At 46.4% G+C, this 26,482-nt stretch overlaps 1 protein-coding gene across 2 annotated transcripts; it reads right to left on the reverse strand.

Moving 5' to 3' along the window:
* Positions 1-71: 71 nt before the first annotated feature.
* On the reverse strand, positions 72-26,261 carry LOC117232068 (signal-induced proliferation-associated 1-like protein 1). Of its 2 annotated transcripts, XM_033491210.1 has the most exons (14): positions 25,189-26,260; positions 6,679-6,928; positions 6,056-6,568; positions 5,728-5,976; positions 5,245-5,643; positions 4,933-5,144; positions 4,607-4,848; positions 4,429-4,535; positions 4,055-4,289; positions 3,573-3,947; positions 3,166-3,432; positions 1,535-3,085; positions 1,197-1,391; positions 72-1,028 (listed from the first exon to the last, which is right to left on the reverse strand). In XM_033491210.1, exons 2-14 carry the CDS (start codon positions 6,917-6,919, stop codon positions 827-829), a joined length of 4,788 nt encoding a protein of 1,595 aa, XP_033347101.1. In that variant the 5' UTR covers positions 6,920-6,928; positions 25,189-26,260; the 3' UTR covers positions 72-826. The 2 variants fall into 2 exon arrangements, with proteins under 2 accessions (XP_033347101.1, XP_033347102.1); XM_033491211.1 differs by lacking the exon at positions 1,197-1,391 and having other exon boundaries at positions 25,189-26,261.
* Between the last annotated feature and the right edge of the window lie 221 nt (positions 26,262-26,482).

Genomic DNA, 26,482 nt, shown 5'->3' on the forward strand with positions numbered 1-26,482 from the left:
AGGTTTCGAAACGATTCCATCTTCATTTATCGTGTGTATTTGTATTTGTACTCGTAAAAAATAAACGATCCTCTCAGTGAGGTGTGCATTTCTTTTTATTATCGATTGGTCTCATCGTTTTTTACAGACTGCTCGTCGACGGGCCGTGTCTTTTTGTCTTCGCGAAGAATGTATAAACTTCTTGGCGACAAACGTACGCATACGCCTCGGTTGACCAAGGCAAACACGATCGACATGGCGTTTCGTGAACAAGGAATGTTTTTCAACTTCTGAACACGCACGGAAATGATTCCTTAATCTTAACGGTGATACAAAAAATACGTAATAAATTACGAATGAATTAAGATGATTCTTACACAGCTAGGAATATTTGGTCGTTTCAAAGTAACACGCGTAATCGTGATTAACGCACATCGCGAACGAAGCAACGTTACTCCGAATGCACGCGGCGTCTAAAACCGCCGCTACTATCTCTTATCTACGCGCTAGCTCTTAGTTTTAAACGTTCGATCGAAGTTGGATAGAGCGCAATCCGATGGTAACTTACTTTGTACCCTTATAACTATCTAAGACTAAATCTATGATACAGACTAACCACGAGTCGCGATATCGTGAACGATGTACGCCTTTGATTCGCGCCCTTTAATCTTTAAATCCGAAGAAACGCAAAACTAGCATAATACTGGTGTTACAAAAGGGTGATCGTGTGGACTTTGCAGCACGATCGTAGAAGAACGAGAGAAAAAGAAAAGAGAAGAAAAGAACGAACGATTGTTCGGACGCGACTATCCTAGAACGAAGATATTCGAATTTCGTTATTTTGGAATTATTGATGGTCTATCGTTTGAAAGAACCATTCGGTGAAACGTCGAAGCTGTTGCGCAGCCGCGTGGCTTTCATCCTGTAGGCGTCGATTTTCGTCTCGCAAACGACGCACCTCGTCCTCCAGGGAAAGCCTTCGGCGTGTCTCTCTGGCTACTCTTAGCTCGAGCGTGGACAGATGGGACTGCAAATCCGACACGGAATTTCTGAAACATAGAAAAAGCGGTGGTTGATTGGAACAGGCGTGTCGAGTAGTAGATTGGAGAGGAAAGAAAAAGAGAAAGAGAATTTGAAGGAAAAATGCTTGGCGATTAATATACATCGTATATATCGTGTAGCGCGTACGAGATTGAACGTCGCGTCGCTAAACTTACGCGATGGTATTGCATCCATCGATAAGTCTGTCGTCGGACCACTCTTGGGCGTGCTGCTTTGATCTAGAATCCACGTGGTGATTTTGCCAACGATCCACGTCCGTATCGTTATGATTTTTCGCGTCTTTGACGGACGTCAAGTTGGTCGGTGCTTTGGAAATCGAATGGGTAGGTTTGGTAACACGCGGTGACAATCTAAACTCAGAGATTACAGACACACACACACATAGTGTATTCTATAATGTAGAAAAGCGAAGTTCGAACATCTATCGTATCTGTACGGTACAGTATGGTACGATATTGTACGGTAGAGTAGTATACCGATGAGCAGTGCTTACCTCTCTTCCTTCGACAACTTGTTCTCGCTCGGCGCAGGACTGGACGCGGTGCTTGCGTTCGAAATGACCGTGGCCGGTCTAGCCATCGTTAGAATTACTTCGGATCCGGTTCCGTTCTCTTGGCTGTTCGTTGGTAGAACGGTCAACGCATTGCCGCCGTTGCCGCATAAATTTTCTCTCGATCTACACCTGTTTTGAATCTCGAGTATATTGTTGTTGATCTTGTTCGAATTGTGATTGGCGACGAGTGCGTTTCCGGTTACGTTATTGTTCGTTATTTGATCATCGTCGGCCATGTAATCGGGGTTGATCAGCTTCATCAGATCCTCTTGAAGAGTGCTCGAAGTTAAATTCGCGGAATTTCTATGAGAATTTCGTACTCCTGCACTTTTCGGCCTGGGACTCTGATTCCTCGAACCAGCGCTCGAAGGGGTCAGATTTCCGGGTCGATGTTTGTTCGTTGCTCTTCTCAGTCGAGGCGATACGCTTCCAGATCCGTTCGATAGTTCGTCCTCGCTGGGTAGAGTAGCCACCTCTAGGCAATTACCACCGGTATCGCCAATTCTAACTTCCGGTGGAAGGCTCGCGGCAAAGTCTTTCGTCTGACGATACTCGACGTTTATCTTGTGAGGGACCGGTCTCTCGCTGATGCTAGTTTTTAGACAGGTAACCTTCTCGCCGACTTTAAATTCGTGCGGTAATTCGTATCTGATCGATTCTCGATTTTGTTCCACGCTATCACCGCTGCCGCTGCCGGCGTGCTTCCTTTCGGCAACGCCGTGTTGACATTCAATCTCATACTTGCCGATATCCATATCGTATTTGCTGTTTCGTCTCTCGTATATCTCTTCGGCATATTCGTAATTGATCGTCGCTGTTCTCTTCTCGTGGGCTCTTGCGTCTTGCTCGTACTTGGACGACGTTCGATCCAGCAGCAGCACCTTTTCGTCTTGCGCATCGTATTTAGAATTTCTTTCCAATTTTCCGTCGTGTTGTTGCTGCTGCTCGTACTCGTTGCATCTAGATCCAAGATTGTTATTACTACTAGACTTTGGCAGGCTATAAGATGCGTTCTGCGCTAAAGGCAAAGAATTCGACGTGTTCAACTTTTGGTGAGTAACGTAGTGCATATCGTTTTTCTGAAGTTCCCTCTGGGAGGCGTACAGATTTTCTTGCTTGCTAATCTCGTACTTTTCTTTTTGAAGTTTCACGTAACTCGACGGAACGTGATCCTGACTGGAACGATGAACGTTATCCAATTGCCTTTGATAACTATCGTGTCTCGCATTGTTATCAGCCTGTACCGCTTTCGATGACGCGTAATTGCCATCTTTCGCATAATGATCCTGCTGTTGCTGGCCGTGATGATGTTTCGAATTCTCTGAAAACTGTTTGCTACTCGCATAGTGCGATTCCTTGTCTTTCCTCTGGGACGAGGACTTCGAAGCGATCATCTGGAAGGATTGCCTGACTGGAAGGGGTGGTGGAGGAGTACCGGTACTGGTACGGTACCCAGTGCCCTCTTGGTCTTGTGGCTCCAAAAGCTCGTACCTGACCGCAAGAAACGGGAAAGACGTCTAGTTTTAAACTAATACTCGCGCTATTTAAACTCACGGCTGTATTATTCTTACCAACGATCGTCGTTGCTGCTATGCCCGCTACTACTACTGGTCATTGTACCCTCCATGGGGAAGCGTGGATCGTTGAACGACCTAGAACTAGATCCTGTCCCATAGCCGGAGCTGTTGCTCGATCGTGGCGGACTGAACGATCGCTCGTAACGTCTCTGATGAGACATGGCTGTCTGCTGAGTCGGCGTATTATCGGGACTGGTTACATTCTCGTAGTCACCTTCGTAGTTCGTTGACAAATACTGGCAGTTTTGCAGCGTACATCCTCTGTTTTTCGCAGCAAACGAAAAAAGAAAAAAAACAACGAATGACAGAAGACGCGAGAACGAAAAATAAGGGGGCAGGCGAGAAAGGGGCGAGAAAATGAGACGTCGACGAATACAGGAAATTAGTCTCGTGTCTCTTACCTCCTGGGATTACCGTCGGTGTTGGGCGGTATCACTGTCACAGTGACCTGCGCGCTCGTTTTCAACAAGTCGACCATTTGATCGTGACTCAATGTGGACACGGCTACTTTGCAGATCTCGACGAGCCTAGACCCTTGTCTCAATCCCGCTTGCCAAGACAGTCCCAGACTTTCGACTTGCGTCACCACACCGTCCGGTTGAACGTGAAAACCCAACTGTCCCAGGCTGTTTCTCTTCAAAGAGAGTTCCGTGGCCGGGGATCCTGGAGTTACCGCTCGCAGACGTGCCACTATCTCCATTAATTCGTCCCTTTCCCCATAATCGCCTCGCACGTGAATCGTAATGCATTCTCCCTGATGATAGTACAATCTCAAGCTGTAACACAGCGAACGAATTAGAATACACAACGTAGTTTCGTTCGCGTCGTGCGCGTTTTACGTACAAGTGCATCGTGCTGAATCGAGAAACTAAAAAATCGGCACCTGTTTGTTTGAGCATGCCATCCGAGTACGCTGGCGCACGGAGTAACGAATACGATCTGTCTGGAGTGTTCCTCGATCAGGACGATCGTATCCACGCTTATTCCTAGATAGGAATCCGTGTTCTGATTGCTATCTTCCAGTATCACCTGCCAGCATATCGCGCCACGCTGCAAAGCGTCGCAAGATAGTCTCGGACGTACGGCCGTTTTCTTCTTGCTGCTGAACGACAGCATAGCTGTACGAAAACATAAGTCGTGGATTGTTCGTTCGAAAGGACCAAGTCGAGGTTGGGGTTGTCGGAGTTGAGGCTTAGGTGGAGGTCAAGGCGAAGGTCAAGATTAAGGTGGAAATCGTACGATCGGAAAACAACTTACAAAATTTTTGCCCGGTGTCGACCATCGTGGTAGAAGAATAGTTGCTAGCGAGGTCCTTCAAGTACTCTTGCCTCGTCCTAGTCGCCATGGTGGCAAATTTCTCGGATCTACGGAAAAGGACAATTACGAAAAGTTTGCGTCGCTATCTTGCAATCTAACGCGTAATATCGTTTGCTACCTGTGCGCGGCATTTTCCGCGTTGATCACTTTCGCCAAGATAAAGTCGGCGAACGCTTTTCCCTTGGTGAACGTGGCACCCTGAGGAACTGGTGGCCCGAAAATCGGTACTTCTTTGCTCCTCGAAACGGCTACCTTGTACTGAGTGTTGTCGGAACATGGGTCGACCGCTCTGACCACGATGAAAACGTGTTGAAATTGCGAGCGTATTCTTCGCGGACTGAACGGTAGCGCACCAGGTTCCTATTATACCGAACAACGCACGTGTGTCACACAGAGTATGGTTGGACGATCGATGCCCGTGTCACGCAAGCGAATATAGCTTACCTGAAAAACGATCGTGACTATATCGTTTCCAATGTGCCTCTTCCTGAGCAGCTGTTGTCTGTTATTCGGCGTAAAGGGTAGCATCGTTGACACGTGAAAAGTTACTTCCGCCCCTCTATAGGTCGCGGCGACTGCGTGGGTGCCGGTCGAATCGGTTCTCGTGTCTAAACCGGCCTTGTACCCTTCGAATCCTCGCAGCCTGATTCTTTGACCTATCGTACACATGCAACGTAACACGCGCGTAAGTACGTCGAATTACGATACGACGAAAGGAAGAAGGAGAAGGGATTTTTTGCGTGGATTCGGTCTCACCGATGGTATCGAGAAACTCGAGAAAAGCAGGTCCGGCGTGCTGATTGTTGTACATTTCTTCTTCGGTTCTTTGACCGGATCTGCAGTAAAGAACGCCCACTTTGTATTTGTTAGAGAGTCCCTGTTCGTCCAATCTAGCCAAAGCTTCGTCGGCGGTGGGAGTTCCTAAACGGAGGCAAGCGAGTTGAACCTCCGGCGCGACTAACTCCAGCAATTCTCGGGTCGGTAACCTGCCCTGTGGCCTTATGCCACCGAGAGCTTCTTCCGGGACCGAACCGCGAAGCGTCAACAACTCGGACGTACGAACTATTATTCTATACTGATTGGCGTCCTTTCGAATGCTGATGGCAACCGGACCCAGCTGTTCGTCCATACCGAACCAATTCTGATGGTCTCGACCTGAGCAAACCACGTCGACGTCGTCGTTACTCGTTGATTACGATAAGTCGCGAGTCGATCGTTCGTCGCGCGTCTCACGCTTACCGAGAAAATACCGTCTGTAATAATGAGCACCCTCGTCGATGCTCTCGATAGGTAGCGGCCGTTTCTGCAGAGGACAGCTATGCTTCCAGGATGTTTCGCCCGGCGCTGGTTCCAAAACCGCGACACCGTACGACAAAGATGGTCTGTGAACTCCATTGCCCGGAGAGGATCGAGTAAGGCCCACCTCCCGTTCTCCCTCGCCGCCGATTTCGTTCCGGAAGAAGGGACACGATTCCAGTAAATTGTTACCTACGCGGAAAAGCGAGAAGTTGACTGGAGCGATCGCGTTATCCGATCACGTATGATCTAATTCTGGGCTGCTACCTACCTCTCCCGTCACCGGCGTCCTCTTCCGGCGCCTCGTCGGGAGTCGACGCTCTGAAGGAACTCGCGGCTGAGGCGCCAGTCGCGGTGTTCCTTCTTCTGGCGAGCAGAATACCTCTCAGCTTGGCTGCGTAGCCGAGATTCGCGGTGAGCGACTGACAATCGTAGTGAGCGAACGCTCGCCTTCTGTGCCTCTCCTCCACGTCGGCTGAAACACCGACGGGGCTGCTGCAGCTCTCCTCCATGGGCCGGGACTGGGCCTTCGCTCCCCACAATCTCTGCAGCTTCAATCGTAACTTGGGACTGGAGTTACCGGTCGGGCCGCAGACTTCGTCCGTGTCGACGACCATTTGCCCGTCTGGCACGCGTCTCAGGTACTCCATGCCAACCGAACACCGTTGATCCGATGCCTGGGGGGTAGTCGCCGTCGGCACCGATGTCGACGGCCTCAAGTCTTGTAGCATCGCGAACAAATTCTCTCCGACCGTTACCGATTGAGCCACTACATCGATGCTTCCTGCGGGTGAAATCCTCGACCTTTGACTCTCGTTTCGACCACGCGAAATCGGTTTTTATCGAAATCTTTGCTCCTTTGGCTTACGCGGTAACGCCGTACGCGCCACTTACCCTGAGATCCATACTCCCTCCTCAGGGGAGGTTCCGGTACGCGAGACCCAGGATCCGTTGGACTGTGAGGAAGCTCTAAACTCGAATTTGACCTATGAAGGGCCAGACCACGACCCACGCGGCTACTCGGCCCACTGCTGCTACCTCCGCCTCCGCCTCCACCTCCTCCTCCTCCTCCGCCTCCTCCTCCTCCTCCACCGCCGCCGACGCCGCCGCTGTGTATCGGTAGGCTTGCGATCATCTCTTCATTCTGTCAACAACGATCGACCGAGAGCGTAAAATAAGGTTGAGAATGGCGTTCGACGAAAGAGGGCGAAATCGTTAGACCGAAAGTAAGTAAATGTGTTCCGGATGTTCGTGGAGATCGTTGCGTGCGCGTGGTTTACGCGAAGACGAACCGCGACGCAAAGTAGGACGGCTAATTAGATTCCTACTTACGCGTGCACGTTCTACGCGAGCACGCGCCTACGCATCTAGACCGTGTCTCGTGGGTTTCGTACTTTGCTAGTCTTTTTGCGAAGAAAACGGTAGCTACGAGCGCAAGTACGTGCGACGGAAATTATTCGCGCGACCAAGTCTCCGATCGGATCCGACAAATCGCTCTGCCACTCGGCATCGTCGTTCTCCGACTCCAGCTACTTCCTTATCCTTTACCACCACGAGGTTCTCACGTTGACGAAATCTATGGCACAGGCATAGAACTGTAGTATTTTCTAGTATTTGCACGCTGATAACAAGGTGGTTCGAAGAGTGCGCGCGCGGATAGGGAGAATCGTGACAGTCGGTGAATCACGACGCGTACTTACAAGCGGGCGTGCCGCTCTTGTTCAGCACTGCGAGATGCGTTCGATGAATGGGCGATTTTCCATTGTCAAAGAGAACCGGTATCTCGTAGTTTGTACGCTACGAACGATCGAAACCAGGATTAATCGATGACGCGCACGCGCGTTTCACCCGCGTCCCTCGCTGGATCTCGAGCTCCACGCAACGCCACGAACGCTTTGCGCGGCGAAGGCCACCGATTCAGATATCAAGAACGATCGAATACGAACGAGGATCCGCGGAGGAAGAAACCGCGACGCGCGCTAACGGAGCGACGATGATCGAGATGGTTTCAAGGTATTTGGCGCAAACGATCATCGTCGCCGGTTGTCCCGGTGGCCTGTTGCATTCCACGCGTTCTCTCGTTCGACCTCGTCGGTTCCGTTTCGCCTCGGTGCTTCGTCACCGTCGTCTCGCCCCGTCTAGCGTTTTTAAAATCGGAGCGAATGGTATTTACGCGGCGATCGCGACCGTGAAACGTTGATTCGTCGTCGAATCTCGTAGGCAAGCGCGTGCGCCTATGCTTCGCCGTGTTTTTCCAACGAGATTATACACCGTGCGAAAGTTCTCAGAATTCTACGTGATTTGTTCGGCCGATGAGATATTAACCACGCTGCTTCTCGTTACTGTTGCGACTGTCGTCTGCGTACGCTTCGAATTAACAAATCGAACAAACGTACGTATATACAGGGTGGTTGATAACTGGCGGTACAAGCGGAAAGGGAGGGGGGAGGGGGGATTCTACGCGAAAAAACAAGTCGAAAATATAGAATAAAATTTTCTTTTCTTTTTTTAATTTTTCAATCGAGACAACTACAATCTACAGTGGGTTCCGTTATAACGAGGCGCGATAAAAGGGCACGCGTACCGACCGACGATTCAAAGTCGATTTTCTCGAAAACAAAGCCTCGAACGAAAAATTCTTATTCTATATTTTCGACTTGTTTTTTCGCGTAGAATCACCCCCTTTCCGTTCGTACCACCAGTTACCAACCACCCTGTATATGGGCAAAACGCGTGCACGCTAAGTATGCACGTACTTGCAAAGAACCTGCGAACGATGGCGAAACCGAGACAAGTAGAAGAGAAGGGAATTCGGAATCCTGTCAACCGTGTGACGAGCCTGTCTCGTCGCCGGATGTCGGCACAGGCCAGTCCGTGTCGGAAGCTAACGTTTTCGTTTCTTTCGTTCGAAAGGTTCCTCCGCTCTGATTCTGCAAAATCGCGATGCGAAGCTTTCTCTATCCTGGACGCTTCGTAAACATTCTGCCATGCGTAACACGTGGTAGAACGACGAACGGAACGGAGTGTCGCGTCGGTTCGAGTATCGAATTGCTGGACGTTCGTCGACCAGGGTCGTGTCGTTAAAGACGAGACAGAAACGATCGAAGGCGCACCGAAGAACCTGTACGACGACTTTTACGTACACGCGTTGCGTTGTGGGAACGTTCGAGTTGCGTGTAACCGCAGAACCATCGTTCATCGCGGCCGTATCGTCGAATCTATCCGTGACACGATGTTCGCGTACGTGTGATCGTAAGAACGTAAATGGAAACCGCGCTGGCCGAACCTCGGCGACTCCTTGGACACGGGTATATCGTTCACGCGAATTTTTGTCCAACGCTGTAAAAAAGCAATACACCTAAGCAGCTCTACTTGCACCGTTCTGTCCGTTTTCATCGCCCGAAACCAGCAACGATATTTTCCGCGTAACGAGGAAACACGATCGAGGGAAAAAAAGTGGAGCAGGCCAATAATATCTGCTCTGTCGTAATCGGTCTCGAGAAAAGATATTCGCACGTGTTTCTCGCCGTAACGCAATTCCCGAAAACGTTATTACGACAGTTACGACGCCACGATGAAAGGGACTACGATTTCGTCCGATAAACGTTACGATTTTCCGTCGACCAGGCTTATCTTCCTTGCGATAACGTTGAAATGATATCGCTGGCGGCTGCGATACACACCGGCCACACGTATTAGATATGTTACACGATAACGATCGCGCTGGTGAGATTCGAGGACGCTGGCTCGCGCCTGCGAACGAAAATACGATGCGTTATGTTACGACGTTGTAGGAGAATTAGGCGAGCGACGGCACGCGACTTAAAAATACGAATAAAAACGCGGGTGTAGCCGTGTACAGGCGCGTATAACGTAGTAGTAGATTCGACTAGGTGTTGCGCGAAACGGACGCCGATCATCCGAACTAGTTATGTAAATTGGCTTGGCATTCTTCGTACGGTCTACGAGAGCGTATCGCGAAGCTGTTGTGTCGCGCGCGAAGAATGCGCGCACACGCTTTACAGGTTTCGTCTTTCCTTTCCTTTCTTTAAAGTCTTCGCCGAGTTCCGTACGGTGGAAATCGCGTCCACGAATTTTCATCGTTTCTCGATTCATTCGACCGGAGGTGACGCGACGTCGGTTCCCTTCCGCGAGTCCCGGATGATTAACCACGCGAACCATCGCCAGCGGCAGCAAGCTCTTGGAAATATTTAATCGAGCTTCGCGATAATGGCAAATGGCTGTTCTCTGGGAACGAGAACCAAGAAACAATTGCCTTTTTTCACAACAATCGCTGTTCCCTGTTAAGCGAGTTTTCCGTCAGACGTTGGTTGCGGAAAGGAATCGCACGCATTTTTCGCGGATCCCTCGAGCGTAAATGCACGGCCGTATAAAGCCACGCTAGATAGAATATTATTTCGCCCCTTTCTGGGATCGTAAACGAGGTTGCCAGCGAGAGATTGTAATAACATCGAGCGCCATTACCATGGTAAAATACTGGTTTTTCTACTGGTTTCCGTCCGTTGATTGCAACCGCGATGCAACCGTATGCAACTAGCTTGTACGCAACCAACGGGTAATTATCTATTTTAATCGTGCGAATTCATTGACTGCGAATTCATTGAAAGAAAGTGGTGCGGCTTCTGCGAGATAACGGCCTACTATCTGCTTACCGCCTCCCTCTGCTCGCGTCATTCGTCATTCGACGCGATTGCTAGTTTCATAGCCGAGGCCAACGTTCCAAGTTCGAATCGATGCTACCTACGTCTATCACCATTATCGCCGCACGCGCGCATCGCTTGCTGAAAATTTTCGTTTCGAATCCGGTCTCCTTTTTAAAGTCACGCGCACAATCGCAAGCAACGACAAGGGAACCTTGACACTTTGCGATCTTAAAAGCGAATTCGAATCTTACATACTTTATGCGGTATCCTATGGAAACGTTAACCACTGTTAAATAAAAACAATGGATACTATAGACAAAATCTTACGAATGTGTTTTTATATTACACGCTTGAATAATACGAAAATGTTATCAATATATTAGATTTAATAATATTAATCGCTCGGAAAGATCGTTCCGATTTATAAGAAATCTAATAAAATAATCAATTTTGGTCAGTGTCTCTGCATCGGGCAAATTGTTTCCAAGCATATCGCACGAAAAAACGTCACTAGAAGTATCTTTAAATAAGCTTGCTGATTTTTAATAAAATATTACGCCTGTCAAATGCTGCTCAGAAAGATCATTCCGATCTATAAGGAATTTAATAAAATTATAAATTTTGCTCAGTGCCTCTCCATCGGACAAATTGTTTTCAAGCATATCACACGAAAAAACGTCACTAGAAGTATCTTTAAATAAGCTTGCCGATTTTTAATAAAATATTATGCTTGTCAAATGTTGCTCAGAAAGTTCGTTCCGATTTTTAAGGAATTTAACAAAATAATAAATTCTGCTCAGTGTCTCTGCATCGGACAAATTGTTTCCAAGCATATCGCACGAAAATACGTCACCGGAAATATCTTTAAACGTGCTCGTTGATTTTTAATAAAATATTACGCTGTCAAATGCTGCTCAGAAAGATCGTTCCGATTTATAAGAAATTTAACAAAATAATAAATTTTGCTCAGTGCCTCTCCATCGGACAAATTGTTTTCAAGCATATCACACGAAAAAACGTCACTAGAAGTATCTTTAAATGAGCTTGCTGATTTTTAATAAAATATTAAGCCTGTTAAATGCTGCTCAGAAAATTCGTTTCGATTTTTAAGAAATTTAACAAAATAATAAATTTTGCTCAGTGTCTCTGCATCGGGCAAATTGTTTCCAAGCATATCACACGAAAAAACGTTATTGGAAGTATCTTTAAACGAGCTTGCTGATTTTTAATAAAATATTACGCCTGTCAAATGCTGCTCAGAAAATTCGTTTCGATTTTTAAGAAATTTAACAAAATAATAAATTTTGCTCAGTGTCTCTGCATCGGGCAAATTGTTTCCAAGCATATCACACGAAAAAACGTCACTAGAAGTATCTTTAAACGAGCTCGCTGATTTTTAATAAAATATTATGCTTTTCAAATGTTGCTCAGAAAGTTCGTTCCGATTTTTAAGAAATCTAATAAAATAATTAATTTTGCTCAGTGTCTCTGCATCGGGCAAATTGTTTCCAAGCATATCACACGAAAAAACGTCACTAGAAGTATCTTTAAATAAGCTTGCTGATTTTTAATAAAATATTACGCCTGTTAAATGCTACTCAGGAACTTCGTTTCGATTTTTAAGGAATCTGATCGACATAAAAAATCATATTGGGAAGTTCCTCGCCGAGCCACCTAAGAGATTCTCGAAGAATGGAATATTCAAGTGGCGTGAAAAATGGAGAAAAGTTGTGGAACAAAATGGTACCTATATAATTCGATGGTCGTATATCGAATCTAAATGTAAATCGAAACGAACTTGCCGAGCCACCTTTTGAATCTTCTCGATCGCTGCAAAAATATGCGCCAATTCAGACTGATTTCCGTTTGTCAGAGCATACGGTCCTCGAAATGTTAACGGCGTATGCTACGAGCAGGTATCGCGAGCGTGTGCCTTTATCGATTAAGTACATTTCGAAGCAAACTTGGCGCGTTGATAATTCCGACGCGATTCGACTTGTGCTCGTTCGTACGAGCGGAACCATCAATCGGAATACGTACTTGTACAGAGTTTGACAGAGTCAGGAACGATGAACTGCGCGTCGGTGAAATTCCGTCGTCGTCGCCGTATCTACGTGTAACATTTGCAAAGGAAGAAATGAAGACAGGGGCGCAGAACCGAAAAGAAGGGAGGAAAGAGGGAAGAGGGAGAAGGAAAAAGGAAGTCGGGACAACGAACTTGCGACCGGTCGGTCTTCTCTCGGTTCGTCTTTGTCGATCGTCTTGCGTCGAACGAGTGGAAATACGGACGGTATACGGTATATGCGTATACGCGGTTATTTATGAGACGACGCATGGAAAATCGCGTGGCAAACAACTATCTTGCGTTTCAGCGTTTTCGATAAACGCGTTCATCATAACGAGGAAAGATCCCCACGGCGTATGTTACGCAAAGGAGGTCTGCGCGTGGTCCCCAGCCGAGCGATTACACGCTTTTTTGTTGGTTAATCGAAAGACGGGACTGTGCTCTCGCTAGGGGAAGCTCTCTCGTCGCGAGCTACCGAACGCGCATGGTGACCACATGTTTCCATATAAATCGGTGCGACTTTGCGTTCCACTCTACGTTGGCCGAGTTAACTACGATCTTGCTACGGTAATATCGTATCGTCGTCGAGATAACGAACGCGTACTTCGGATATATATCGCGTCGATGCGAATCGACGTATCGGTGACGAATATCGCGACCCCGATAAATTCGATATTCTTCAACGACGCTGCAATAAAGAAGAGAAGAAGAAGAAGAAGATGATGAGATACGTCGGTGCGTCCTGCAGCGACCCGCGCTAGTAAGCTTTCAGGAATGCGCTCTTTCAAATTGGGACAATCGAGGAGGAATGCGGGATCTGGTCGGAGGCGGGCGCAGTTTCTTCTCCTCGGCTCGTGAGTCATCCCATCCGATGGCTAAGAGCAGTAAGAGCAGTCAGTCGGAATATACGTACGCGGATCGGGTCTCAAAGCGATCCTTGTTCCTTTCCAACTATTCTCTCTCTCTCTCTCTCTGTCTTTCTCTCTCTCTTTCTCCCGGTTACCTATATAACTGTATATGTATGGCCTAACACAAACCCCGTTTCAAACGTCGGTATTTCTTATGTAACGCGCGTCCGGAGTGCCCTGCCATCGAACCGCCCTCGCGCGCCTATTTATCCTCGTACCCGTTTATTTTTTCCAATTGCCCATAATCGCGCTCGAAATTGCACGAACACGCGCTTCTTTGCGTTAATTGCAAAATTCGAAACCATCCCGCCGCATTGTACCTGTCGTGTCTTTTCCAGATATTCCCACGCTTCGCATACACACGCCTCTGCACACGTTTTCATCCTTCGGGCGTTTTCGACGGCGGTTCTGCTCGCTTTCGCGTAATTTATCTCGCTTTTCTTCTTCGGGGACGGCGTGAGTCGTATCACCGCCTCCATTAAGCTGTCCACGATCTTGATCTTAATCGGCATCGATATCTCCCCGAATCGTGAATCGCCACTGCTTTGCACCAACTCTGTCGCTCGACTGACTCACCGACGAACAAGAGAGTATCTACGGTTGACAACGGTAAGATCGCGAATGAATGTTACGTCGTGTATCAACGTGTTCCGACGTGTTTCGACCAAGGGGTACGGTAGGGATGGAGGTAATGCACGACCCCCCCCTCCCCTTCGTCCCTGCTTTGCCTGATCTCGATCTTGATCTTGTACTATCATCAGTGATGTGCCAATAGAATCCTACGTAACCGTGTACACCGGTTACGTGACGGACAACGCGACTCTTTCGCCCAACGTTTTCGCAGAGTCGACGTATTTATTTAAACGAGATGCTAATTGTTTCGTACGTTTGGTCGAAGCGTGTGTTAATCCGCTAGAAGAATTTAACGAATCTACGTACGTAGTATACGCGTAGGCGAGCAACGCGCGATGGTAGATCGTTTTCTTTTTTTGGAACAACGTAGGAGGCTCGACGAGTTGTAACGTAGGACAACGTGAAGCTAAAGGGGCATTCGGATCTCCCAGGAGGTAAAAGAGACACGACGAGAGACGAAACGGGCTGGAATAATTTTCGGTACCTCGTCGTCCGTCCGTATCGCGTTTATCGGTTTCGTGGCACAGACCCGACCAGGCTCCCACAGACGCATTTGTCGTCACTTTCTTTCTTTTCCTCTGGTATCGGTCGGCATGCGTACATACGAAGATTAACGTACGGGTCACGTGTGTAAAGCTTTTGTTACGCAAGGCTGACGTATCGGGTCAACGACTTCCTTTTTCTTCGTACTCGAACGAAAAAGAGGGGAATGAAACGCGGCTGGAACGATTAATCGACTAAAAATAACGACCAACTCGATGCTAAGCACGACACGAAATTTATCGAGCTTGCATCGTTCGCACGCACCGTTTCCTCGTTTCCCTCAAACGTCTCTAAGGAGAATGCGCGCTGATTTGGTACGTTCGCGGTTTCACGGGGGAACGCGGCCGAATATTCGTGACAGATCGCCGTGGCCGGTGGAACAAAAAGAAAAGAAGAACGGCAGAGATACGGTGGACAAAGAGCGCGTTATACGTAACTTATTGGTTGCTGTTATCTCAGCGCCACATTTTTCGTGTCTCGGTGATCGAGCGCGATATCGCGCAAACGGCACGGTTCCGCCGGAATGACCCACGCGTGCCAACACCGATCGTTCGATCGATGATTTCGCGATCGCGAAAGAGAACGCATCGACGGCACATTTCAATCAGGCATTGCACTATTCCTTTAAGGGGGTATTCTGGTCTAGAAATTTGAAAAGATCGAAAATTTTCTTGTTCGTATTTCCAAAGTTTAGACATTCAAGAATATGCCCTTAAAAGGATTTTTCAAAATTTCCATTATTTTATGAGTTACAGTCGTTTTTGTGACGCAGCATCTGATCCGGTCCGACCGGGGCCAACGTGCAATAAACGGTAGACGCTGTCCGAGTACCTACGTCTCAAAACTTTAAACGCGTTTTGCTCGAAAGTTGGCGTGCACGATATCTCAAGTTCTAACGAACCGATTTATTTAAAATTTGGTCCGAATATTCCTTATATACTCGTCTATCGTCCGGACCACGCTCAGCTCAAAATCTTTAATATTACTATTTTTTTAAACGTTCGGAATTGTCGAAAAACCCGTGCGAAATAAGAAATTTGTTTTCAAACGGCCGTCATTTTGTGAAGAAATGTTGTATTGACTTTTCCAAGACTCAGACGATAGCGGCATCCATACTAACTAAGAATCCGTTCGCATTTTTTGTTTCGGATGACCAGAAGGGTTGATATCGTGCACGCCACGACACCCCGTTTTTTCTGGCAGCACCCACTTTGCCAGCTCGTAACTTTTTAAATATTGAGTTTTTTTCTTCGGTGAATTTTTTACGTAATCTCGAAATATCAATAAACAAATGCTAAGAAGAAGGATAGCAAAAATATTTTTTCTTTCGCTTGTACAGAGCTTCAAAAATCGCGCGAAATTCGTGCCTCTAGACCAGAATACCTCCTTAATATGGTAGATAGGCTAATAAATAGGCGCACGGTCCTATAACACCGATCGCAGGTTGCGCGTTTGATCGTAGGATTACACGTGTGCATCGGCAAAAGTGGCAAACCTGAACGCTATCGTAGAACGAAGAAGGTAATTCGGTTAGGACGCGATACGATTATACGCGAATCGGAAAGTAGAATTTTAAAGAGGAACTCGCGAGATATATTCCGTCTTCGAACAACTCGTGAAAATCGAACGCGATCAACTTGAACGATAAAACGTCGGAAGAAACGTGGAAAAAGTTTGCGTTGTAAAAAGTACGACGAATTTCTAGCGATACGTCGAAGCGACGGTGAATTAGTACGTTCGCTAATCGATCCTAGCGAATCGAAGATACTCGAGGGAACATATGGCGATCGCAAAGCCGATCCTCTGCGTTCATTCTCTCGTTCCACTGCAGAAGGTTCTGGCATATGCCACGATTTCTCTCTGCGTTTTCGATTTCAATTTCAACCTCCTGACCCTTTTGTTTTCCTCTTTCCGCCCATTTGTCTCGTTTCAATTGCTTTTCTATTTTCTTTTTTTTTTTTCACGAGCAAACTTTACTTCGTAAATATAACGCAGACATAATATACAGGGTGGTTGGTAATTGGTGGTAACAAGCGGAAAGGGGGTGATTCTACGCGAAAAAACAAGTCGAAAATATAGAATAAGAATTTTTCGTTCGAGGCTTTGTTTTCGAGAAAATCGACTTTGAATCGTCGGTCGGTACGCGTGCACTTTATCGCGTCTCGTTATAACGGAGCTCACTGTAAATTTTTACAAAAATTAAAAAAAAAAATTAAAAAAAAAATTAAAAAAGAAAATTTTTATTCTATATTTTCGACTTCTTTTTTCGCGTAGAATCACCCCCTTTCCGCTTGTACCACCAGTTACCAACCCCACCCTGTACCATTCACGAAGATATACGCTGTTCTACTCATTGATTTTGAGCGAATAAATACGCGATATTTCATTGCCAGTTTCATTGATCGCGTATTTACGTCGTCCACCGACGCGACAGGACGACGTTTTGTGGCACAGCGTTGCTCTTAAAGCAGCGGTGGTCTATGCCAATGAGTACGAGTACGTCCGTAAGCACGTTCAGGAGTACGAAGGGCGTTTATCGAGCGAGAGAGCGACTGAGAAAAAGAAAGAATTAAAAGACCGGTCCCGTACTACGAGCCTGTTCGTTCGGCACCTTCGTGGTCCGGATACGTGATTTTTAACGGACCATCTATAAATATGTACGTTCGTATCGCGATCATTGTCGTGCATTGTTCGCGATAAAAATAATATGATATTTCGGGCCAACGTGGAGTTGGAACGCGACCACGCGTCGAGTTTGCAAAGATGCGAACGATACATACGAGATACGAGCCACGCGTGTTTTCGTACTCGGTCACGGTCCGTCCGACTCGAAACGTAATCGGAGACCGTTCGTTTCGATAAATCGCGTTCGATAGATTCTTTCTCGCTGCGAAATACAAGGAGCGTTCGATCGTTGACCCTTCGCGATGGAATCGAGAATCGTGAAGAGAAGTTGGCAGCCGTCCACGCAACGAGTCCGCACGCGGTGAGTGTAACTCGCCTGAGAATACACAGCCATTCGGTTCGTTCGTTCGGTCGTTACCCTCGTTTCCGTGGTGCGATCGTTTTTCGGGAGCGAGACGTTCGTTCGTCGATGACCCGCCAAAAGAATCGTTTCTCTTCTCTGCCTTGGAAAATCCATCCTACGAAAAGGTATGGCGCGTCGATATCTACGCGCAACTAACATCGTCTTACGAGGACAATTTTGAAACTTCGAAACTCTAAACGAACAACGCCGATAATTGTAAGTTGCCTAGCAGCCGATGGAAGGACGATGGAGAGTCAAGTTTGAATAAACACGCGCAGGCCATCTATCGTGCTCGCTATATTTCACAGTTTCCATATTTGTTCGATGTCTATCGATACGAAGAGCCGCGAAATGGTTCAACGTTTAACCGGGAAGAAATCACGTCGATGGGGTGGCAAGTGCGATCTGGAATCTAAGAAAACGGGAATGGGAAGAGAAGAAGGTAACGGGCTCCCGCTGAGAAACAAAGGCATGCTCGATGTCTGAAAAGGCGGACGCGACGACGCACGAGTCTCTGTTTATTTCAACTCGAACGTATTCGAGCTTTTCGTTGGAACGAGAAGCCGCTATTCGAAACGTACGATAGCTCCTTATCGTACTATACGTACGATACGACAGCAAACGAGTTTACCGATATTCGGACGAGGAAAAAAGGCAAAGGATTCTCGGTCGTTCCCCGATTCGTTTGTCTATGACAGACAAAGGACTTACGTGTTTGAATACAGTGCGAAGAGCATCGGAGAAGAAACTATTGTTCGAAAAATAAAGAAAACTTCGTACTTGCATTGTATGCGGAGTGATGTAAATCGTGAGATCGATGCGACACACACCGACAGCTGCTTTAACGCTTCTCGAGTTCTAATTACGATTAATGCTAGTCGAACGCAGAGCCGCGGCCGCGCTGGTATCGAATGCCTTTTTCACAGACTATGATTTACGATCGCTCTCCGTTTTATATCCATCGGATACGTAACGCTATATCATCGAGTGGTCCCTCGAACCTAATCTAAACGAGAGATTTCAAACGAGATCTACTTACGGCATTGAACGCAACCGGCTTGAAAATTATCCTGCTTCCGCTACGTATTGTAACGCATAACCTCGCACTTACGTAAAACGTAAAATATCGAAGATATTAGAAATACAGAGGAGCACGCATGTTCGTCTCGTCTGGTCGATGAGAATGGTTTCTTCCTTATCTCTTCGAAAAACTAAAAGCGATTCCTTTCGAGACACGTTTAGCGATGATGCGACGCTTCTCGAGACGATCCGGAGAGAGTCCTTTGTACTGCCCGGAGAAAGGGAGTCGAGAATAAACGCTGAGGGCGAGCTACGGCCCTGAGCACCGGAAGTCCTCCCCTACACTCCCTCCGCCCCTCGGCTCGCTCTCTCCTTCTTCACCCGTTCTTCCATAGTTGCCTAACCTACCTAACCCCCGCGCGACCGTTTAATCAACGACGTAGCTTACTCGATGCGATTTCTATTCGAACAAGAATTTCTTTTTACCCGTAAAACGATTATTCGAAGAATAGGAATCGAGCTTGACCGAGTCGCAGCGTGTTTTACTCTCACAGCGGGCCTATCCACGCGCTACACGATATGTAGTTTAATGGATCGCGAAAGCCCAGCGATGCACCGTCTTGTGTATTTGTTTGCGAAGAAAGAGAAAAAGAAGGAAGAAAGGACAAAATGGCAAGGACGACGAACAACGTCTTGATATGTATATACGACTGTATATACGACGGCTGACGATACGAGTCGTTGGCGCGTCAACACGAAAGAAAGAGAGGCAGTGGATCACGAGCGACGCGAAAGGAACCGTTTCTCTTTTTTTGAACGTGCGACGTTTCCGAGTACCACGAGAAAATATCAACGAAAGACGAAGGAAGAGGATCGCGGCGCGGCATGTCCGAGGATGCGTTACGCAAGGAAACCGACTTATTCATAGGCGTTCCGCTGGTAGGGCAACCAGCTTCGTTATCGGCTGGAAGCGATCTTCTTGAGCACCGCTGGAACGACGAAAGGTTCGACGCGTAACGATTCGTGTCCGGTACTCGATGCAACCAAGATCGCGTAACATCGGCCGCTTCGCGCAATTCCTATCGGAATCTATTCGCGTTCTATCGCTTCCTTTTATTATGCACCGCCGTACATTTGGTTTTCCGATCTCCAACTTTCCAGTAAAAGGTATCCAAAGTTCGTTCGTAAATTTGCTTCCTACTTTAACGATGAACGATTACAAAGGCATTACGATTTACGCGCAAACTACGTATTGTCCATGCGTTCTCCTTGGGATCGGCTGTTTCCGCGAAAACGGTGAAAGCGGGAACGAGAATTACAAGAGATAGCGTAATAACTCGAATCATGAAAAGCAAGGAGTCGTTTGCGTTTTGTCTTTCTCCACTTTCCCTTTTCCACTGTCGTCGTCCGCAAGTGCCGATTTTTATCTGGACACGTTGCCAGAAAATATTCGTTTCTCCGTGAATTTCGATGTAAGGCGAGTTTCGTAAAATCGAATCGCAGCAAACGGTCGTAAGGTTAGGTATACTGTCGCGCTACTACGTTGCTCGTTTCGTGCCGTTTTATCTTCTGGGACAGTTAGTAGGCTCAGTGAAAGCCATCGCCGCCACGATATCTCGTCACGGGTGTACCTTGCTCGAATGTCACTCGATTCTCACCCCTGAAATCTAACGGGCGTTTGTCAAAACCGCGTTTATCGCCAACAGTTGGCCCGCGTTCGTCGCATTCTAACAAGGAAGGCAACCGTTCATTCATCGCGTCGATCGAACTACGGTCGAATAACGTGGTCGGAGACTTCACTCGATTCACGGTTTTCTTTCGACTAATCGATCCACTCGATTCGATTTCGACGGAATTTCGAGTCGCGCGCCACCTGTTCAGAGTCGTAGGAACGCGAAGAAATGTCACAGCCTTTTCGGATATTTATCGAAATTGCTCGCGAGAAGATACTCCCGTGGCGACCGAGCGAATCGAAGATACAAAAACCTGGTGTTTCTGTTCGCGCGAGGTTAACGCATGACGCGAAGACAAGCTGGACGACGAGGAGTCGAGTGCACCGAAATAGAAAGGCCGAGAAAGAGCACCGTGCTCGCACCATGACCCAGAAAATTGAAACGGGACGCGCGGTGAAGCCGATTTGCGAAACGTCTCGTTTCTACGATTTCTTCGTTACATAGATTTCCTGGCATCGGCCGAAGAAACCCGAGAAACGACGCGTTTCAACGCGTAGATAGATATATAACGCTGAAACGTCCGCTACTCGTCGACGCAACGCATGCTTCGACAATTTGTTCGCGCGAACAAACGTAAGGTTCGAATGCCGTTTCGTTTGACCCTTTGGTCGCTGTTCGAGTTGATTTTCGTGGAAGGAATTATCGTTAGTCGAAGTTCGACGTAAACTTTCTCATCGATTACATACGATACCAATAGTCACTGGTCGAAAAGCGATTACTCATCTCGGAGCGTTACGTCATCGAGGGATCGAGAACGATAGAAAATCGATTTGACGCGTTCACGTATTTTACGCGCAAACGTCTCTTATCGATGAAGTATTTCGTAGGTGCAGACATGGCGTATCCAAGGGAAGAAACTTTCACAGCCGGAAAGAGATTCTCAGATGCATTCACGATCCACAAGCAAGCACGTCCCTTGACGCGTAACGCAGCGTGCGTGCGTGCCAGTGAGTAGAAAAAGGAAAGGAGGAGCAGAAGAAGAAGAAAAAAAAGAGAAAGGCGGAGGGGAGCTTGTTGTCGGTGAATGCGAACGTTGAGAGTATTCGGAGGCGCAAAGTCGAACGAGAAGGAAGAGGATGCCGTCCGAGATGCCGTTACTTCGAAGAGTCACTCGGGGCAAGCCTAACCCAACTGAGAGAATCGAGGATAAGGAGGAAGGAGGAGGCTGCTGGATTCCTCTTATTATTATTCTTCGTTCCACCTCGAGAAACACCCGAATGTTACTGACCTAATACGGCACCGTCCTTAAACGCGAATCGCTCGCGAATTTGAACGCGAGCAAGATCGACGCGCGACCACGAAATTAAAATTACCATTGTCGAGCCGAACGGTTGGAATCGCTTGGAAAGCTGTGGCGAGACGCGAGTCAACTCGCGTTCCCCAACGGGAAGTTGAATCGCTTCGAAATCATCGAAACCGCTACGTACTACCATGCTACGCGTGCGTTTTATTCGCACCTCCGTAAAAAGACAAGTGGAACGTTTCTTCCAAGACACGGTTACTTTCGTAACGGATAAGCGCGCGAGTTACGCGTATTTCGACGAAAGGATCGTGAAAGCAGGCGTTCACCAAAGCCAAAATAAAATCAGGCGACTTTACCGAATCGCGTGACGAAAGCTTCGCCGTTGTAGATCGTAGGGCGATCCTGAACGTATTCGAGATGCTAAACTTCGTATAAGATGGCATAGATCGTCGTTTTATTTCGCAATTATACGGATATACAGCGTTCCAGGTGCGAGACGAAGCAGCACTTGCAAATCATAAAACAAGTAAAACGAGAGTCGGTGAATGAGATGGTGAGCCGCTATTCCTCCTAGCAGAGAGAAGCAAACTTCTCGGCAAGGGGTCTCGTGGTCGCTCGCGTGTCAGGTGACGGTGCTTTTCCGACGCAGCGTACTTGAGCGTACGCACTGGTGACAACGCTGCCCGTAAGTAGCTAGACGTTCATCTACTACCTTGTTCGATGTTTTTACAGTTAGCCGCACGCTGTGATATAACAGTATATACATATGTGCATAGGTATTGCGTTCGCGTTCGATTTTTCCCAGCGAGAATCGCTCGTTCCGTTGTTTCCACTAAATTCTATATATTTCGTCGCAATTATCGATCCCCGTGTCGCATATCGTTCAGCCTACGAGCTGGACTGCTCTAGCTTGTCCTTTCGCTATTTCGATTCTTTTTATTTTACATGTATCGCTTAGCATATGCTCTATCGTGTATAGGTAGGTAGAGTTCGCTCCCCTCGACGACCTGGAATTCCAACGACGATCATTTACGAGAATTTTGTCGCGCGGATATTCGATCCTTTCGTTGCCTTATTTCGATTTGAATTTGTATTTTTTCTTCTGTTTTTTTTTCCCATCTTAATTTTTCCTCTTTTCCACAAATCGAAATAGAAATGTAAATAGATGGAAAGACGGCGGCAGACAGTGTTGTGAAAAAAACGAATTTATTTTTATCTTGTTTTTACGCTTAGATGTACTTACGACCTTACGATCGGTGTTTTGTATCTGCTACAACGATTATATACAATTTCTTCGATCTTCGATATGGAACGAGTTTGTGGACGCGTTTAGATCGAGCATGATCGCTTTCAGTGGCCGACGACGACGAAGAACAAGCTCGAAAGTTGGAACGAAAGGGCCAAATCTCCGGTGCTCGAACCCTGGCAAACTTATTCAGAGGTCAATCGACGCATCCGGCTTTAATTAATTGCCTTTGATTACTTTTAAAGAACCTGTATCCTGTCAACCCAACACCGGCATACGATCACCGACGATATATTCGTCTCTAGTGGGAAGGTTATTGCTGCAGGAAACAGTCTAGGCCCTAGGCGATCCACGATATAGGTCGTTCAGGAAAAACACGTTTACTCGCTAACATTCCGCTTCTTCTCTGTGTCTCGTGGATATAGTAGTAATGGGACTGTGTTGCAACAATCGACGAACAAACATCTCGGGCATGATGATTTTAAACAACTGGATCGAGTAAAGTCATCTACCGGTAAACGGAAAGATTTTCCACTTCTGTGGTCAGGAGTTTAGAAAGTCGTTGATATTGTACGAGTTAGCGGGCAAAATGTTTTTAAACGAGAGTTCTACTTCGATTACAATCTGAGCAAAAGCGGAGTAATTTTTATCTATCAATTTCGAAGGGAGTGGAGTTAGGACGAGGGATCGACTTTACGGGCCTATTATATCTGTAGACCCGAGGCAAGTCTGCCTGGGTATGGCTTAGGTATGCGCCTGCAGCTGTCCTAAAATTCCATCTGGGATTGGCGTTCTTCTTCGGAATTTTCAAATAGTAGGTTGGGCCTTTCACACGAACCATTCGGTTCAGGTATATTTTTCCTCGTCCGTGTTTCTAAGCATCCGGAAATTTCTATACAGATACGCATAGTCTAGAATATGCTTTAAATCGACACAAATGTAGGTATTTTTTCGGCTATTTTTTTTTTTTTTTTTTTTAGCGTATATGTTAAACAAACGCATGGAACACGTTCAAATTTTCCATCGCGAGAGAAATATATGTATACTTGAAATATTCGAGCAGCCCGTTAAAGCTTGAGCGACTCCACGCCATGAACTGACCACCGGAAGTAGGCGTAATAACGAACTCCCAATGCCTATACGTGCTGAGAATACAATAACATTATACGCTACGCGCAAAGTTTTCTCTCCCTGGAATGGCTACATTGGGATACGTTCGTTTTCACCGCTTTTTCGTAAAAATACATATTGATCGTAAAATGTACTGGACGGTCAACTGTATTTGCGACTCTAACCAGTATAAATATACGTATACGTATAAATATAATATATTAGAAGTATATTCGACGTTACGCCGATCGTGACAAAAATACGAAATCGTTTATCTCGATTAATCTATTCTGTTAAAATGTTAAACAAGAACGAATTCGTTAACGCTATTTCGCAGACACGTGGGTGGTCGATCGAATCGCATCACGCCCTCGAATATTCCATTTCAAGTCAATGAAACGACCAATCCGTACAATTATCGTGAAAAATTACCTTACACACTCACGTTCACAGAACGAAATACACTGGTTACGATTATAGAAGAAGCACTTTCAAAATAAAAAGTTGGAGAATTGGAGACTGAAAAGAGTTAAAAATCGTGGTTAAGGTTAGGCATTGGAAAAGCCGTTACGCGAAGAAGTATACACTTCGTTCTTTCAATAAGTCTCTGCGAATGGCAAAAGAAAAAAATATATAATACACTATAAAAATTTAAATGAGAAATCGCTACTCGATTAGCAGAAAATCTACGCTACATATACGTATATACATACATATATACGTATATGATGTAGTTACGTACATACGTACGTATTTACAAACGTATATACGTATGTATGTATGTATGTATGTATGTATGTATGTATGTATGTATGTATGTATGTATGTATGTGTTGCAGCGCCACGAATTCACTGGTACTACGGTATTGGCGTCCAGTGAACAACGGTGACCTTCACCTACCGGTATTCCTCGACATTAACCCAACTTTCTTGCGGAATATGAATTAGCGTTTCGCAGCAGGAGATAGTTCTTTCGCAAAACGTTCACCTTCCGGAAAATTGTATTTGTGGCAAACGGTTTTAAATCTCTAGCAAAGATTTACACTCGAACGTGTATATACTCTACGTATAACGTATCGTATCGTATCGCGATGACTTCGTTCTCAGAAACGCGTCACAAATACAGTTGCACTTACCGGACGTTCGAAATGCACCGGAAACGGATATTCATTCTAGAAATGTAGTAACCTACTGATTCAGAGAGAACTTACATTTTCGGGCTGCGACGATCGCCTTTGCCGCGGTACACAGAAGAGCGGCACGCCGCTTTCTCGCTTCTTCTCCAATATAGCGGCTTCCGAATCTTTTTATCGACACAAAATAAACGAAATCGTTCCCACTGACACACCACTCATTCAGCACGCACGTTTCCTATCTTCGCGTCCCTTCCTGGCTTCGGTTCTCTTCGCACATATCACTGGATTCCGATCGAACGATCAACGATCAATCAGATGTATTGTTATTAAACACGTTGTACGAATTCACGATATATTTTTGCCTGATGCAAAGTGGTTACTTCGCAAGGCACGATCGCTCGTACTATATATAAGTTTGGTCGGTTGAGTTTGAAAATCCATCGATTCGAGATTGAAACTCGATTCTCTCCAGGGCAGCGATCCAACAACGTGCTGCCGATACGTCGTCGTCGTCGTCGTCGTCGTCGTCGTCGTCGTCGTCGTCGTTGTTGTCGTTCTTCCGAATACATATACCGAGAAATTCCTTTTCTTGATCAGTTTCCTTACTACTGCAAGTGCAACGCAATAAACTGCTCCCTTGTTTGACTGGATTTTCACAACGTTGTTTGCCGAGTATCGTTCGCGCGCGACTTGCAGGTATATTGCGTGTTAACCAAATGCTCCAACGACGCGCTGCATTTTTACGGAACCGACGTGTCCGCCTCTTTCACAGAGGGTTCGTCAACCCGGACCTGGCGTGTCGATCCGTATCCTTTCCTTCGACGATATCGGTACATGAATTTCGAATTACCCTTTGCGTGAAAGTAATACTTTTTAGATTTTAATCGTGAACAGACGAAACACTACGAGATTTCTATTTGAACAAAGAAATCGTATAAATGAACGTTAAATGGAACGAAACCGTAGATCATATCACCGTACACGATACCACGACGCTAACAGGTTGCGCGCCGCAAAACGACTGAGTTCGCTTCTATTACGACGACAGCCACCGAGATCCCCACTCCATTGTACTTCGACGTTCGCGTCTCTTCGAAACTATACCGCTCGTTACAAGGATAAATTGCCGGCGGACGAGAACATATCAAATATTTTTATTTCTATATATTTTTATTTTATTATTTATTATATTATTTTTATATATAATACATATGTACTCGCACATTGTACGATTGATATTTTTTCAATTTTACATTCTTCTCTTTCTTAAAGTCGTAACTCATATCCCGAGAAATAGATTCTATCATTTTTTTCTTCTTCGACTAAGTCTATCTTACTCATAAATTTGATGATGCCGACTAACTAAAAA

Source organism: Bombus vosnesenskii, unplaced genomic scaffold, assembly GCF_011952255.1.
Source record: "Bombus vosnesenskii isolate JDL3184/JDL3185 unplaced genomic scaffold, Bvos_JDL3184-5_v1.1 scf7180000013277, whole genome shotgun sequence".
Lineage (NCBI taxonomy): Eukaryota > Metazoa > Arthropoda > Insecta > Hymenoptera > Apidae > Bombus > Bombus vosnesenskii.

Excerpts from the sequence above, each read along its gene's own strand:
- LOC117232068 (XM_033491210.1), bottom strand. The coding sequence starts at position 6,919 with ATGATCGCAAGCCTACCGATACACAGCGGCGGCGTCGGCGGCGGTGGA. Across the intron at positions 5,977-6,055 it reads GGACGCCGGTGACGGGAGAG|GTAACAATTTACTGGAATCG; the intron begins GTAGGTAGCAGC and ends TTTTCCGCGTAG. Across the intron at positions 1,392-1,534 it reads AAGTTGTCGAAGGAAGAGAG|ATTGTCACCGCGTGTTACCA; the intron begins GTAAGCACTGCT and ends CTCTGAGTTTAG.